Source organism: Balaenoptera musculus, chromosome 4, assembly GCF_009873245.2.
Source record: "Balaenoptera musculus isolate JJ_BM4_2016_0621 chromosome 4, mBalMus1.pri.v3, whole genome shotgun sequence".
NCBI classification, from domain to species: domain Eukaryota; kingdom Metazoa; phylum Chordata; class Mammalia; order Artiodactyla; family Balaenopteridae; genus Balaenoptera; species Balaenoptera musculus.
Genome location: NC_045788.1, coordinates 3,133,886 through 3,150,435, shown reverse-complemented (window position 1 = coordinate 3,150,435; position 16,550 = coordinate 3,133,886). Strand labels below are relative to the sequence as shown.

At 47.4% G+C, this 16,550-nt stretch overlaps 1 protein-coding gene across 1 annotated transcript in view; it reads left to right on the top strand.

Moving 5' to 3' along the window:
• Positions 1-16,550, top strand: part of UBE2E1 (ubiquitin conjugating enzyme E2 E1) — a 76,377-nt gene that overhangs the window by 57,192 nt on the left and 2,635 nt on the right. The window contains exon 4 of the mRNA XM_036850932.1: positions 15,546-15,678. Within this exon, the coding sequence (XP_036706827.1) occupies positions 15,546-15,678 (133 nt within the window). The remainder of the gene's footprint in view (positions 1-15,545; positions 15,679-16,550) is intronic.

Here is a 16,550-nt window from a genome sequence, read left to right as displayed (position 1 = left end):
TTATTGGAAGTTTGTGCTGTTTGACCACCTCACCCATTAATCCCACCCCTTTGTCTTTTCCGAACGTTGTTTCATTTTAGCCATGTTCTTCTTTCATTGATGCAGTATCTTCTGTCTCTCTGGATATGAGCGATAAGTTTATTTTGAAATTTCTTCTGTCATTTCTGTTGTCTCTGACCGGCCATCTTGCAGTCTGTCTTGATCTTTGTTTGCCGTGTGAGAGGAGCCGCGCCCCTCGGTTCTGTCACCGTCCGAGGTCCTCCCCCGGCCGTCCCTGCTGCCCTGGCGCCCGGGAGGAGGCCTGGGGTCTCGCTGTCTGGCCCGCGGCGGGTGCGGAAGCTCCCTTCAGCTCAGCATCTACCACTGCCCTCGGCCAGGGTAGGTCCCCTGCTTCAGAGACCCTCGGTTTTAGCCTCTCCAGAAAGTAAACTTCAGTCCGGCGGGCTTTCTGTCTCTGTGTAGCAATGACTGCGGCTTGAGCAGCTCAGAACAGCGCACACATTCAGTCCTGCGGTGAGTGTGGGTGTGGAGTCGGGGCGCCACGCTCCTGGGTCCTGGGTTCAGGGTCTCTGGAGGCTGCGGTCGAGGGACCCCCAGGATCCTCTTGCGGCTCACGTGGCCGGGAGAGAGGTCAGCTCCTGCCGCCGTGGCACCAAAGCCGCCGCTCCTTCCAGGCCAGCGGGGGAGCCTCAGTCTCAGGGGAGCGGGCTGGAGACACGGGCTGGCCCGGGCGGCGGTGCCCGTCAGCGTGGCCTTACTCTGCGGGGGGGGACGGTGCTGCCCGGCTCGGGAGCGGCCTCACAGCCGGTCTTGGGACGCGGCTGCTGCTTGTGTGCACTTTCACCCGTCCTCACTGTACAGCCTGTCCCTGCCCCGCCCTGCACGTGCACAGGCGCCACGGCGCCTCGTCTTCCGGGGACTCCACGCGGGTCATTGGGCTTGATCTTCGCCTCCCGACAGCCGCTGTAGGATTCAGTCTTGGACGCCAAATCCTTGACCACTTGTCTATTTATTTGCCTTCTTGCTTCCAGGCTTCTCTTGGCCCCATCTTTGTAGGTTTTTGCCTCTTTAGAAAATCCCTTTACGGTTCTGTGGGTGGTGCTTGAAGAAGGAATAAACGTTGGTACATGTGTTCAGTCTGCCATCTTGATTCACGCGTTCTGAGACAGCCTTTTCCCTCCTCTGGTCCGGCACTTAAATTAGGTTTGGGTTGGTTTTTTTTTTTTTTTTTCCATAAAAGAAGGGAAAAATGAGAAATTAAAAATTTCCCACTTCGTCTATTCTTTAATCTTATTTTCCAGTCATGTATGTGGGCTCTTAGCCGCACTATGTGCCCCTGAGTGAAACTCCTCACCTTGGGCTTGGAGCAGTTGCCGCCTCTTCTCTTAATCAGAACTTTTTTGCCTTCTGGTTTTTTCTGTAAAACTTATCCTGAATAGATAGGCATATCCTTCAGCAGTTAGTTCTCTGAGAGTATATCTCGTATAAAATTGGAAATCACTAGCTGACATTTTTGTTAGGACCCTTTTCTGTTTGGGGAGAATGCCCTTTGGTATCAAATGATCAGCATCATTTTAGGAGGCGGCTGGTACTAACATGAGGTAGCGTATACGTGCACTGCACGTGTTAATGCACGGACCAGAGCGGTGCTGGCCAGTGGCCCCTGGGGCAAGTCCTGTGCATTTGCTTACCAGTCCCAGTACTGGATGTGTGAGACTTGGGCAGCCGTGAAATGTCACGTGGACGCTACACCTGCGCGTCTCTAGCAGCTGCTGCAGTACCTGACTCGATGAAAGCTTTTTCTCTACTGCTCAACCAGCAGGTGTGTGTAGCTAGCAGGACACAGATTTGGCTACGACATTCCGCAGCGAGAAAGAAACCAGACCCTCCCCTCCAAGTCCAGCCTTGTATTTTTGAGATACAGGGCATAGCCTCTCTCATTCAGCCTCTCAGCCTTTGCAAATATAAACAGCCTTCTTCCCCTTCTGTCCTGGCCAGCTGGGGCCGAGCAAGAAGCAGTGGCTCTCCAAATGCAGTACCTAGCTGTGCTCACATCCTGACCCTGTGATTTCCTGGTGGTTCTGAGCTGCAGTGGAGAGGGAGGGAACAAAGAGGCTGCAGAGGCCCCGGCTTCACAGAGCACTGAGCGGGGGTGGTACTGTATCCTCAGGCAGGGGTTGACCTGCCTCTCGGTGCAAGTGAGTTCGGTGATGGCCGGCCCTCCTGGTGCCGTGTGAGCTGGAGTGGAGCGGATCGGAGCTCCGGCGCCGTGTCTGGGACCAAACGAACTTCTCAGCTGCGGAAGTAGGTGTCACGTTCTATACCTGCTTTTTAGCTTTTGTCTTCGCCTGAAGAATTGCGTTTCTTTCTTTTTTCTCTTTGCAATTTAGGAGCATAACATTTGGACTGTTATTCAATTGAACTGATGCTTGTTTCCCAAAACCATCTTTGGTTTTCGTTAAGTGGGGGATTCTCATCATTTTTGGAGTTGTCACATCATCAGCAGAATCCCCTCTCTCCACACTAAGTAGGTACTGTGTGGTGTGTATGTATTTTCAGTTAATTCATTTCTACAAATAAAGGGAATCAATTTTTGCTTTAAGAAATTTTAATAACACCTCTTAGCAGATCACAGGATTTTCTTGTTCCTGTTTAATTCCAGCCTCCATCCAAATGCGAAAGAGAAATGAAATAATAAGGTAGGAGAGGCAGACTAGTAAATGTGATTAAATGAAATTGGTGGTGAGTCTGAAGACAGATAATTTTATCAGAAGCTCCATGGGTGTAGTGGAAAGAATATCAGTGTCGGAAAGCCTGGATTGCATTGGCCAGAACTGTGACTTTCTAGCTTTAGGGCTTTGTGCAGGCACGTCACTTAACCTCCTGAATCTGTTTCCCCATCTTTAAAATGGGGATAATGCTACCTCTCCTGATACAGAAGGTTTGGGTAAAGATCGAAAAAGTCAATGTTTATGAAAGAATTGTGGAAATGATATGTTTCTCTGCAAATGCTGGGTATTTTTCTGCTTTTGATTTATGTTGGTTCTTGGAATGGAATTTTAAATGTGCATATATTAGGTTAGAACAAACTGGTACCTAATAAATTCTGGAGAATTGAATTCAAACATTATTTTGTTTATTATACTTGGATACATTTCTGTCTACTTTATTGAGGAGTACTTTGCATACAGTTAAATCCACCCACGTCAGAGTCTTTCATGTTTTGACTCTTTAGATAAACTGAGTACTTAGATAGATATTTAGGTAAATTGAACAGATCATCTTAGCTAACAGTTGGTGTGTGGTAATGTGTATGCCGAGTGGTCTGTCAGATCCCCCTGCCTTGATTTGAAAAGTATTTGCTTCCTGCTGTTGGTGTGTATGTGAGCTTCTTTGGTTTACGCTGTTGGAGGGTTTGTCATCTCTCCCTGAACAGGAGTCTCTCGGCTCCTGGTTTAGGAGCAGGGCGCAGAGGAGAGGTTAGGAAAGAGCCCCTGAGTTGAAGAGAGGAGGGAAGAGGGCAGGCTGACGGTGCCCATCGGTTTCCAGGTTAAAGGTCAGGGAAGCCTTTATCGTAGGGTTATAAGTTGGAGGCAGGAGCGCTCACAGGCATTTCCTGTGAAGGACTATTTTACATCTTCACCCAAAGGTGCAGGAAGTCAGTGGGTCCCTGTGAAAAATGTCCTTGGGCTCTGAAGAGCGGGAGTGAACTTGTCTGAAGCCTCCTCGCCCCGACTCTGTTCTAAACCACAGGCTTTGAACACTGGGCCTCAGTAGCCCAGACGGAGGACCCCCATCCCCTAAACCCTTAAAGGGCTCGCGTTCTCCTCGGAAACCCTGTTTACCCCAGGGCGACCACAGTTACTTGCCTTCTCTGCTACTTTCCCTGTACTAGGTGGGTTAGATTCCATTTCTTCTACCCTTTGTAGAACGGTAATACACTGTAATCATGAAGGTTAAAGATGATCATTTTTAAAAATCCCAGTAATTTAGATCTGTCTAAAGGAGAAAATAAATCCCCTGTCTCTCATCCTGCAGGTGTAATCACTATTAACAGTTTGGTTGTATGGTATGTCTTATAAAAATGAGATTGCTTTACATACTGTTATGGAACCTGCTTTTTCAGTTATGTACATTATGGATTTCTTTAAACCCCGTTCAGGATGCATACTTCATCTCATTTAAGAGCTGTAGAGTGTGCCATTATATGCTTGTACCACGATTTATTTAACCTATCTCCTAGTGATAATTCAGCTCGTTCCAAATTTTTTTTTTATCATACATAAGGTTCTTATAAATACCCAAATACTATAACCACGTGCACATGTCCAGTTATTTCCTTAGGTTAAGTTCTGAGAAGCAGAATCTCTGTGTCAAAGGGTATACTGGATTTATATTTGAATACCTTATACCTGATCACAGTCTAAAAGAACTACTAATTTACTGTCCCACAAACAATGGAAGAGAGCGCCTGTTTCCTCATACAATTAACACAGAAGATTTTCAGTGTTTTAAATTTTTGCCAGTCCTTATAGGTAAAATGTGTCTCATGTTTAATTTGCATTTCTTTGAGTCTAAGCAAGATTGACAATTTGTTTATTGGCCATATGGGTTTCTTTTGAGAAATGCCTGTGTACTTTCATCCATTGCTGTTAGTATGTTCAGCGTTTTTCCAAAGTCAGGATATTAACCCTCGATCACGTACTGCAGATATCTACCCCCAGTCTTTGATAAACTGTTGATGACATCTTTCTCTTAAGGGTCTTCGGTTTTTGTGTAGTCACATATGTTCATCTTTCCCTGTGTGTGTGTAACTTCATTGGTGTCTCAGCCTTGGTTCCCGCAGAAGGAGACTCTTGAGATGAGAATTCGAACACGAGCAGTTTTTGTAGTGTAAGGAGCAAAGGTAGAGGTGGGGAGTGGGACGGAAGGAAAGACCGCCCGTGAAGGACGGACGCCTCCTTAGCCAGCTCCCACCGTGCGAGGTGCCGAAGGGGACCCTGGAGAACTGTCCCGGCCAGCACTCAGCCAATGGCGGAGGCTGCTCTTGAGAAGTGTTCAGTAGTTTATTCCTGCCTGATGAGAACATCGCAAACTAAACCCTGTGAAACAGCTACCAGCATGTGTCGTAACCTCGGAGACATCTGCAGGCTTCCTGACGGCCGTCGGGGCCTGAGGGCTGGGACACCGAGCCTTCCCAGGCCTCCCGTGCTTGCTGCGGTTTGTCCACAGCGGCCCCAGTGTTCAGGTGCCCGCTAGTTTAGGGTTTCCTAGGTGCACAGAGAGAGTGCCAGACAGCTGCAACAGAGGGGGGGGTCTCACCACCAAAAGAAAGGACCCAGCTTGGGGAGTCTCGCTGTGCCCCTTCGCTGTCACTCTGACCGGCCCTATTCAGAGGGAGGGGAATTGGACTCCGCCGCCGGGAGCAGTGTGTGTCAGAGGATGGGTGGATTGTGTTGTACAAGCGCCACAGGTTGTTACTTAGCTGCACTTCCTGCCTGCTGGCCCCGACCGAGCAGCTTTTAGGCACCGAGACGCAGACGGGCAGCTGCGAGTGGACCGGAGCCGGAACGGCGAGGCAGGAGGCCGTGCGTGAGACGCTGGCGGCCTCTGTGCGGGGCGTCAGGTTGAGAGGTCCCCAGCCCCACATAGCAGACGCCTCACTCACGTTGCTTTCTAGTTCCTGTTTAAAGCTCTTAGGGTGTTTTCTGTTTTGTGTTGTTTTGTTTTTTAAATATCTGATGGGAGTAAGAGTCAAACACTTATTTTAGTGGTTAGCCAATTGTGCTAATGTTATCTTAAAATAATCTACCCAGCAGTTCTCAAACTTTTTAAAAAGTTTCAGGACCCCATTACATTCTTAAAAATTATTACGAACAACAACAAAGCTCTTGTTTATGTGGTTAATAATTATGGATTTTTACTGCATTCAAAATTATAGCTGAAACATTAAAAATATTAATAGTTCATTTAAAAATCATAAAAGACCAGGTTCACATGTAACTCTATTTTCCAAATCTAAAAAAACCTAGAAGAGTGACACTGTTTTACATATTTGCAAATTGCTTTAATGTCTGACTTGAGAAAACAGCTGGATTACTCTATCTGCTTCTGCATTCAGACTGTCCCCATATCACCCCTCGTGTAGTCTCAGGAAAACTTCACGGTGCAAATGGGAGAGATGGAGAGGAAGAAAAGGCCAATCATGTGTTAGAATTAGGAAAGTAGTCGTGCCCTGTGGGCCTGTTGAAGGGGTCTCGGGGAAACTGCCGATCTGGTCTTTTGCCTGATGATGTCAACGCCAGCTTGAGCTGAAGGCGTTTTTATCCTCCAAACCCACCTGGGTTCCGTGCTGAGGGAAGAGGCAGGGGCTGGACCTAGGATGGGGAGCACCTGCTTGGGGTGTTTTACTCAAAGTCCCGGAAAGAGGGTGCAGGTTGAGGGTGAAGACCCAGCGGCAGGATTGCTGGAAGTAGGAGACCGCGGGGGAGGCTGCCCCAGACTGATGGCCAGTGCAGGAGTGTGGTCTGAGACCCCCTCATACGTTGATTAGCCACGTAACGTCCGAAGTGGAACACTTTAAAGGACAGTAAAAATTTAAAGTTATTATTAAATGAAAGCTTCATCAGACAATAAAATAATTATAGAATTCACACCACGTAATAAGCGACCCAAAAAGTCCCCTGCAGCAGGATATTCAGGCAAGTGTGTCTCTGGTGGATGGTGAGCCCCTCTCGTGAGCACGTGCACTTACGTCACTGCCCACGTTTCCCACTGCGCGGCCGTCCCCTGCTCGCCCACCTGCAGTCGGGGGTGGCCAGCACCGCAGAGTGCAGCCTGCACAGAAGGTGAGTGTGAGTGGATGGGAGACCTTGATGTGTTCTAGGATCTTTTCTTGGACTCGAGTAGGACCTGGTAAGTTCTCTGTTGAGCATTTTGGTGTCCTTTAGATAGCTTTGCCTTGTGGCACTATTGCTTTTGAGGGTCGGCACTGAAGTGTGGAGGGTACAGGTGTTAACAAGTGTGCCTATCCCCCCAAAAGTCTAAACGAGAAGCGCTCTTTCCCCAGCTGCCTCTCATTTACCCACAATACAGTTGCCACCCCCGCAGGTGAGCTGATTGTGCTTAGTAGACCCTGTGGACTGATGACTGTAAGAGCCAGGCTAATAACCGATTTCTGTTTACAGTTGCCCCCTGAACAACGCAGTGGTTGGGGGGCCCGAGTATAACGTTTGACTCCCCCCGAAACTCAACTACTAATAGCCTGCTGGTGACCGGAAGCCTTACCAGTAACATCAACATCGATCAACACATATTTTGTATGTTGTATGTGTATCTACATTTATTTTATGCCTTCGTGACATACCTAATTTTTCCTTAATTTTTTCGATATTTCTAGGCTGTGCAGTTCGGCTGCGAGTTTTTTCAAATTGTCGCAAATCCCCCCAGATTTTTTTAATATATTGACTGAAAAAAATACACACATTAAGTGGACCCTCACAGTTAAAGCTCGTGTTGTTCAAGGGTCAGCGGTACTCACTTCGCAGTTTTACATCAATATATGCTGATGTCAGCACTGCACCTGAAAACTCAGGACTCAACCACGGGACTCTCAGGCTTCTTCCAGTGGCAATACAGGAGTAACAGCCTTAGAACTTGACCTGCTCTGACCATTTTTCTTACTTCTCTGGGGAAAAAAACAAATTAGAATGGTTCTAAGTCAGGCTTGTGTAGCTCCTGCAGAAAAGAGCTATTGGCCGATCCACCTTAATCCTGAATAGCTGCCTGTTTAACATTGTATAGGAACATGGCTTTGGAGACACGGGGCGTGCTGATCTTTTAATTCTCTGCAATCTTTCCTACGTGTCGTTCTCCCCCCCCTCCCCAGTCTGATGTTTTAGTCCCTTGACTTGGTTTGCACTAGTTTGTCATTTCACTTGCTCGCTACCTACCCCGCACTCTATACCCAATAGTTCAGAAGTTAAAGCACGATTCTTGGCTCAGTTAACTAAAAACTCTCATTACTCAGGCGTCCCTCGTTGGCAGTAAGGAACCCCTGAGGGCCATGGTTTTTTAGGTCTGCAATTCTTTCACTATCCCTAAGGGAGTCTCTTTCAAATTATCTTGAAACTAGTTTTAACTAGCTTTCTTTTAAAAATTGTGTCTTTATGTGCATCTGATTTTTTTTTCAGTATTGGAATGTGAATTTCCAGAAGGACTTCTTGCTTTTTTCTAAAGCAGTTGTGTAACATAAAACTATAATTGAATGGCTAGCTGGGCAGGATTGAGCTTTCGTGGTGTTTTGTTATTTCACCTAATTTGGAAACGTTGTCATATAATCCTAAACAGTGGTGCATATTTTGACCAGCTAATTAAACACTGTTAATCACTATCAGGCCTACAAACCTGTAGTATGTGTGGGAAATTACTACTTTCTAGAGACTGACCATCTGATGTAAGAGAGATTGTGCACCCACACAGCTGTAGCAGTCTGTGTAAATAATCCACAGACAAATCTGTTCTCTTCTGAGAACACGACTTTGGGGGGCTTTGTGGGAAGGCTTCCTGGTGGACATGGGTCGTGTTGTTCTCGATCCTGAGTTCGAGTTCGTTTCCCTCCCATATGTAGGAAAATGTACCCCCTATTTGGACCCACTCTGTTCCGGAGTAACTGCCTAGACACGCAGGATACCACTGATGCGAGTTCTTACGTGGGCACCAGCTTTTCTGCGGAGTGCTTGAGGTTGGTTGGCCCTTGGCCTGAAAGTTCTTTATGAGGGTCAGTAGCCAGAACGGTGTGTGCGAAGCGGCCCTGCCTCGTACTTGTGTGAGGAGGCCTCGCAGGGCTGCCAGGAAGGACGCCCAGGGCAGCGCCCCAGCAGCGCCCCAGCAGCGGCCCAGCGTTTCATAGCCCTGACCAGGCCGCGTCACCAGCCGGCTGGTCACTAGCGAGATTTGCTGATCTTTCACGTTCCTTCTGCCACTCACTTCTAGGTTACGCGGTTACTGTTTTACGAGGGGATGCCCAGGACAACACAGCTTTGGTTTTGTGTTTATAAAACTCCTCTGGGCGTGTTAAGCAGACCTCACGGAGAAGGCGGCTTTCATTCCCTACAGCGTCTGTCTGTTGGGAGGTAGTTGTGGGAGATGAGGATTCCCTTTGGTAAACTGACAAAATAGATTCGTGCTATTTTACCATATTCTTCTTGAATTTCTTAGGAAAAGGAGAGTAAATTAAGAATGGATTTTGAGTAGTGTGCTTTGTTGTAGGGAGCGTAGATTTGATTGTGGATCTCTTCCTATAAGCATTTTCTAAGTTCTGTGTATGGTATTGATTTTACAGTCTTAACAGAGCAAGGCATCACCAGGGTTAATACTTGTTTCTTACTACAGAGAATTACAGAGAAGGAGAGAGCTAGATAATACAAATAAATGGTCACCTAAGTCTAGAAGATTGTAAAGTAGAGTTGGTATTCATTGCCACTTAGTTTCTCCATAGCTGGCTTCTCAAGCTTTAATGCGCTTAGGCAGCATCTGGAGACTTTGTTAAAATGCAAATTCTGATGCCTTAGGTCTGGGGCGGAGTCTGAGAGTCTGCATTTCTAACAAACACCCAGGGGATGCTGGTGTTGCTTTGTTCAGGGACCACATTTTGAGTAGCAAGGGTCTGTAGAACACTAGAACACGTGCAAATCTAATTTTTTTTGGTTTGGTTTGGTTTGGTTTTGGCCGAGCAGCGCCTGCCTTTGCCTTTCGGGATCTCAGTTCCCCCGACCAGGGATGGAACCCGGGCCACGGCAGTGAAAGCGCCGAATCCTAACCACCAGGGAAGTCCCGCAAATCTAACTCACAGTGATGACAGCCGTGTATGTTGAATGTTTTTCTGTGCCAGGCGCTGAGCGGTGGGACAGAGACCAGAGGGTGGGCACCGGACTCTGACAGCAGGGATTCACGCTGGAGCTCTTCTCTCCTGTCTGATTGAGGGCACGTCTTCCCTGAGGCAGCATTCTCAGCCTTGGCGCTGTTGACGTTTTGGCCAAGAGAATCCTGTATTGCGGGGGCTCTCCGGGGCATCGTAGGATGTTGAGCGGCATCTAGCGGCTACCCACAAGGCGCCAGTAGCGCCCCCCGCGCCCCGTCCTAGTCGTGACATCCAGACCTGCCCCGGAGGCAGCCTCACCCCCAATGGAGAACCACTGCTCTAAGGCTGCTGCCGAAATGGGGGCATGTGGGGGATTTTGTGACGTGAGTGATGCACTTTACGTAAGCGACTAGTTTTGCCTTATCACGTCGCTCCTACAAAGAAGAGGAGGAAAGACGCATGGACAAGCCAGTCCGCAGCCTCTGCCGCATCCCGTTTCCTGGGGACGATCGTTTACTCCAAGCGCCAGTTCTTTATTCTTACGAAACGTCGCTCATTGTACTGCGGGATAATAGCAGGGATTACTTGGGACTTTTAGGTGGGAAGAACCGAGCTGCTAACCAGCTGATTCTGAGCCTCTCCCCTTCCTCGGGGTTCGCCTGCTGCTGCCGTCCAGACGCTCGCCTGCGGCCCGTTTCTTATCTTTCTGTCTCCTGACCTCTCATCCCTCACTTTTTTCTGGGGTGTGAGACTAGATAACTGAGTCGTCTTTCAGGATTATGCCTAAAAGAACATCTGAGTTAGTTAGGGTTTTCTATGTTTGTAAGCAAGGGTCATCGCTCCCAATAACAATTTAAAAATTGATCAGGTAGAAATACCATTTTTTAAAATCGATTATAATTTTTGCCTTGCTTTCAGGATATTCTTTATAAGAAATCGGTGATACCTTTTGATAACTGAAGTGTAACTTTGGTTTCTAACTGTTGACATGGAAGGAAAGTCTTTTAATAAACTAATATTGAGGATGGGAATGGGGGAGGACCGAGAAAAGCATGATTTTAGGACAAAACAAAATGAAGCTTTTAAACGTTGGCTTATGCGGTTTTCTTGGAGAAGTCAGTCCAGAGGGCACGTTAGATTCCAGTAGTTAGACTGCTCTAATGAGAGTTTTTAAGAGTTGGTTTTATTAATTTTCTTTGGATGATACCTTAAATGACTTGTATTAATTACTTTTTATACTGTTCAGATTCTATTTAGGACCATATGTGCTAAGCGTTAGTTACACCCGTCGGCAGCTCTGTGCTTTGTGTAGCTCCCCAGAGAGTATGTGGGAGACAGGAGAGCTGCAGCGTGTAGCGGCCCTTCCCAGCGCTCATGCGGGGAGGCCCTGGGAGGCGAGAGGCCTGGAGCACGGTGAGTGCCTGCCAGCCGGCGGGCTTCATACGACCCCCGCTCCCACTGTTGGTGGGTCCGTAGGGCGTCAGAAACCACTACAGAAATAAGAAAATACTGTGTCAAAAGTAGAAGTTACTGTCATTTTTCTTAAAATGTTTACTGCGGCTGTATTTATTTTGACCAGAAGGGAAAAAACAGAATTAAGGGCACAGTTATTTCTTTTTGCCTTGTATAAGAGTTCTGTGTGTTACACTTTTTTTTTTTCTTGGCCGTTTCACGACCAGGGATTGAACCCCGACCCTCGGCAGTGAAAGCGGGGGGGGGGGGGGGGTCCTAACCACTGGACCACCAGGGAATTCTTTTGAAGAGTGTTTGTGTTGCAGATAAACGTTACGTCCCTGTTTAACAGAATCTGGAAGGCGAAGGCATGGGCTCGTTTTCCCTTCTCAGTCTCAGCTGCCTGCAGAGATTGTAATCACAGTTGGGTTTCACTGTCTCCAGACAGGGATGTGTATTTTTTGTTGTTGTTCCCATCTTTCCTTAATGCCTTAAATTCAGTCCCCCCATCTCCCAATTCAGAAGTTTCCATCCCTTCTAATCACTTAGACTGATGAGAATACTTCAACCGGTATTTAAAATTGGAGTTACGTTTCTTATTGTGAAACCAGAAGTATTTTGTGTTACAGGGAGGGGGACGGAAGGCAGGTGGAGGCGTATGCTGACCTGAGGGAGTCCAGTCGGTCACTTTATGGGGAAAGGGGTGGGGTGCTTGGACACACTTCCCCCGAACAGCCTCACGTAGATTCTCCTTGACAGTGGCCTTCTGAGAGCTGGAGACTTCTGCCCTCACCCCGTCCCATGCCCCCCACCCCTTGCCATGGGTCTGTCTACCCACCTTCTGGACAAGTCGAGCCTAACTTTTCCAGTGAGAATTGGAAGGAAGAAAAAAAAGCAAAAGTTTTTCAGGCCCCGTATCATAATTTTTGTTTTATTCTGTGATTAAGAAAATGCATAAGACAAAAAGCTACGTGAATTCATCCAATAACAGCCTTAGAATGAATAGCTGAAGTTTTTATTCAGGCAGCGTTGCTTGGTCTTTCCAGTGGGTTCTCAGACCCCTCACAGTAACTCCCAAGCCTCCTCCTGGTTGAGGACCCACAGGTTAGGGATCTGTGCTGTTGAGTCTTTTCCAAACCTTTAGCATTTCAACTACATTTGATATTATTTCACTCATTATTTTTCTTACTGTAACCCACCTTCATTCTCCACTTTTTTGAAGCTTATGTTGTGTACTTGATTCTTGAACTCTCTTTCTCCATACTTTTTTCTGAACTTTCAGAAAGGTTCACACCCGAACTGAAAGCTGATTACAAACAAGTATCGATCTTGATTTGGATTTCTAGCTGTATCACAGGTGACAAGCATGAAATGTTAAAGCTTGCATTCTAAACTGGTTGTCCTACTCCCAGTAACCTGTACAAGGGGGTCCCAAATGCAGACCACCTGCTCAAAGGTCCCCAGAGGAGCTTTTTAAATATGTAGATTCTCAGGTCTAAGCTCAGGAGGCCTGGGCTGAAGGGTCAGGAATCTGTAATTTTTAAAGTTCCATAGATTATTTTGATGATGAAGTTTCTGTACAGTCATAAAATCTGCTTGTAGTGGCATGTTGTTAGACCTTTGTTCTTCTTTTATCTATTTTCTGTGCTAAGGGGCCAGCAGAACTGGGCCTATGCGAACATGTCCCCGCCGGGGTTGGACTGACTTTACTGTTGTTTTTTTCTGGGTCTCAGCATCACCAGGCTGACTGAGGAAAACGGTGTGGCTGACGATGTGCTGGTGTTTGGGTGGCCCAGCTTCTGCCCTTGGCCTTGGCGCCTCATCTGTAGGAAGAGGGGTTTACAGTACACGATAGCCTCTTGCCTTTAAGTCTTAGATACCGTGAGTTCTTAGCCAGTTGGATAAGAGAGAATAGTTTGTCTTTTTATCCGCAGCCTCTGTGTCAGTGTCATCTTCGTGTGCTTAGTCCACTTGTCAGTTAACTCCAGTCTGGTAATCAGGTTTCATAGCTGCATCAGCCATGGTTTGTACACTTTCTGTTCAAGTACGTATGCTGGATGCAAACATATAAGCAGGTCGGCAACCTTCAGATGCCCAAGGACCAGTTCTAATCTCAGGCTGTGAAGCAGCATCAACCAGAGTTGTATCCTTTCACTTGGAGGGGTTACTGCATGTTTTTAGAGGGAGAGGGCGGGTTAAGAGTGCCCCCTACCTCGCACCTTGTGAGAACTGTGGTCAGATGCCATGCAGAATCGGAAGTCGTCCTTTTTTTTTTTTTTTTTGAACTCGAAGATTGGTGTCTGCATATACGTGTGACTTAATAGTAGAGACAGGGTTAATTAAACGAGCTCTCTTCTCATATCTGTCCAGCGTAAAACAGGTTTTTAATAGTTGTTGGGAATACCCATCACAAGGAGATACTCAGGGACCACAGTATTTGAGCCAGTGGGGATAATCAGATAATTGGAAACGGAGGTGACAGCTGCCATTTAACGGGAGATGACCGTGGGCCTGTCGCTCTGCAGAGATAGTCATGCCCTCCCCACCCCCCCGCCCCGTATTATCAGTATTTTAGTTCTCAGAACATTGCCGTGAGGTGGGTGCTCTAAGCTGAGTCACACAGCCAGTAAGTGCTCCGTGAGCGTCTGAACGCTTTCTACCTCTTGACCATTTTGGGCCCTCACCCTCCCCATTGGCCCCTATCCTTTGTCCGCGTCTTCTCCCTCCTTTTCTGCCAGACCGTGTTTCCCCCCAGCTTGTTTCCTTCTGGTTCTCTTTTACAAGCTCATGCCCCTAACCTGTGTTGTTGTCTGTCGTTTGTCTCACTCCAAAGAGAAAAATCTCTGGTGGGTTTGGGGAAAGTATAGGGCCACAGGTAGGTTTTCTCTTTTCCTTTTTTTTTTTTCCTCTCCCTTCCTCTTCATCTCGTCTTCCTCTTAGAAGGACTTGAACCCCACCTCTAACCAGTTAGCAGCAGGCATGTTGAAGACAAGCAGTTCTTGTCTTGTGCGTTAGGGAACCTTGGCATTTAGCATCTGCGTCGGGCGTGGGCCGCCCGTGAGTGTCGGGGGGGAGTGAATCCAGTTCACACCATACGTTTGTTGAAAAGAGCTTTGCCTGCTCTGTAGAAGTTATTCTGTGTATCCACTGGGATCTACAAGCCTCTCCAAGCGAAGACCTTTTGTGGTTCGGCCAACACACACTGCTGTCCTCGAAGCGGCTGTTGATAGTTAGGCTTGAGCGTCTCAAGTGAAGCCGTGTCAGCGGAGCCGTCCGCGCCGTTACCCGTTACCCTTACCCGTTACCCCTTACCCGTTACCCTTACCCGTTACCCCTTACCCGTTACCCGTTACCCTGCGCTGCGGGCAGGTCTATCTGCATCGGCACCGAGACCGTCGCCCAGACTTGCGGTCTGCTCTCTCGGTAGCGGAGCCTTAAGCTTACTTTTGTGGGCAGATGTGTTAGCTAGCCCTGGGAGGTCTTGCTTGTGTTTTTGTTTGTTCATGTGCTCGAGTACAGAGCACGCTGTGAGCCGACACAGCGCCGCGGAGCAGGGCGCTACGGGGTCACTCCGCGTGAGGAGCGCCAACCTCACAGGTGCGGGTGGCTTAACGTGTACAGAGAGGACCTGATTGCGGAATCTGATGGGTGCAGCAGTGAAAACTGAATGACTGGTAACCGTGTACTTCGTCCTCCTCCGCCTCCCCCACCCAGCATGGTTTCTGCTGTAAAGAGAACTGCAATCCGTTGGACTCCTTTCAGGGTAAGATTATGGAGAAACAAGAACAAGGAGGGAGAGCCCCAGTCACAGGGTCAGAAATGAAGCTTTGGTGCTTAAGATGGTCCTCGAAGATGATGTAGCCGTGAGCAAAACTTTGTCACTAATTTAATGAACTCTGGTGTGCTGAGAGGTGTTTCTCTTTTTGTAAAGTATCGTTTACATTTTCTTATGATGTGTCAAGGAGAGGGTTTGAGAAGTGAGGGGTGTCTTGCTTCTTCACAGCTAAGCGGGCGTAGACTGGTTTCAGCGTCCTTTTTTTACCGTATACTTGACCTAAGGCTTGTTGGAGGCCTGCATCAGAGGCCTGTCTGCAAGATACCTGCGTTTTGTGGAGAGAATCCACACACTAAACAAAAAGGAAGGAGAGGCGACCTTTCCCCCTCGTGGGGACACACTGTAAAAATGGGGACGCCCCGCCTTCTACTCACCGTCTGGTGTATTATTTCACAGTGCTGGCCCCAAAGGCGACAACATCTATGAATGGCGATCAACCATCCTGGGGCCTCCAGGGTCCGTGTATGAGGGTGGCGTATTCTTCCTTGACATCACTTTCACACCGGAATATCCCTTCAAGCCTCCGAAGGTAAGAAAGTCCCCCTGATTTATGCTAAAGTTTACATACTCCCGTGGAAGATTATTCAGGCTTTTAAAATTGAGTTTTTAATCGCAAAAAATAGATTTCTCTTATATCTTGACAAATCTCTAAGTACACTTGAACATACACAAAACACTTCTTTGGGTTGACTTTGCCTCTTTTGGCAAAGACCATTTCTAAGAGTAAGAGTAAGTGCTTTGTTTTGATGGGGCCTAAAATCCTGCTAATATTTATAGGAACATCGTCAGCAGCCTATAAATAATCCCCTATTTCCCACTCAACAGAAAAAGTTTCTGAACAGATAAAAATGGTGTCAGAATATCCACGCACTAAAACAATTAGAGAATCTCCTACCAAACCAAGCCTTGGAATTCCGCTCCTTGTCACCTTTTGGTCTTGTTCAGATCCTGACCCCAAGCTTGGGCTTTCTCGTCCAGGATGGGCAGGGGTTGCTCAGTCACCGTCTCCTGTAACACTCGGCTGTGATTCTCATTCGCCCAGTCGGAAGGAAAACCTCTTCTTGGGGATGGGGTGGACTGCTAGGGAAAAAGGTACAACTGCAGCCCAAGAGGTGACCGCAAGTCTGTCACTTTAAAAAAAAAAAAAGTGGTAAAGTTGTAGGGTTTTTTCACTTTGGAGTGATTCAGTGTATTTCACAAATAAAAAGTAGGAGACCAGACAAAATAACCCAGGTTCGTGGGGCTGATGTTGACTCGTCTGCTGCTGTGGTCCTTACCCACTTCTGGCTCCTCACCTGTGGAGATTCTGTTTAAAGTGAATTCTGTGATTTAGGTAGGCACGACTATCTGCAAGATCTGATATAAAGGTCAGAAAAAGCAGAAACAAACCTCATCTTCAAA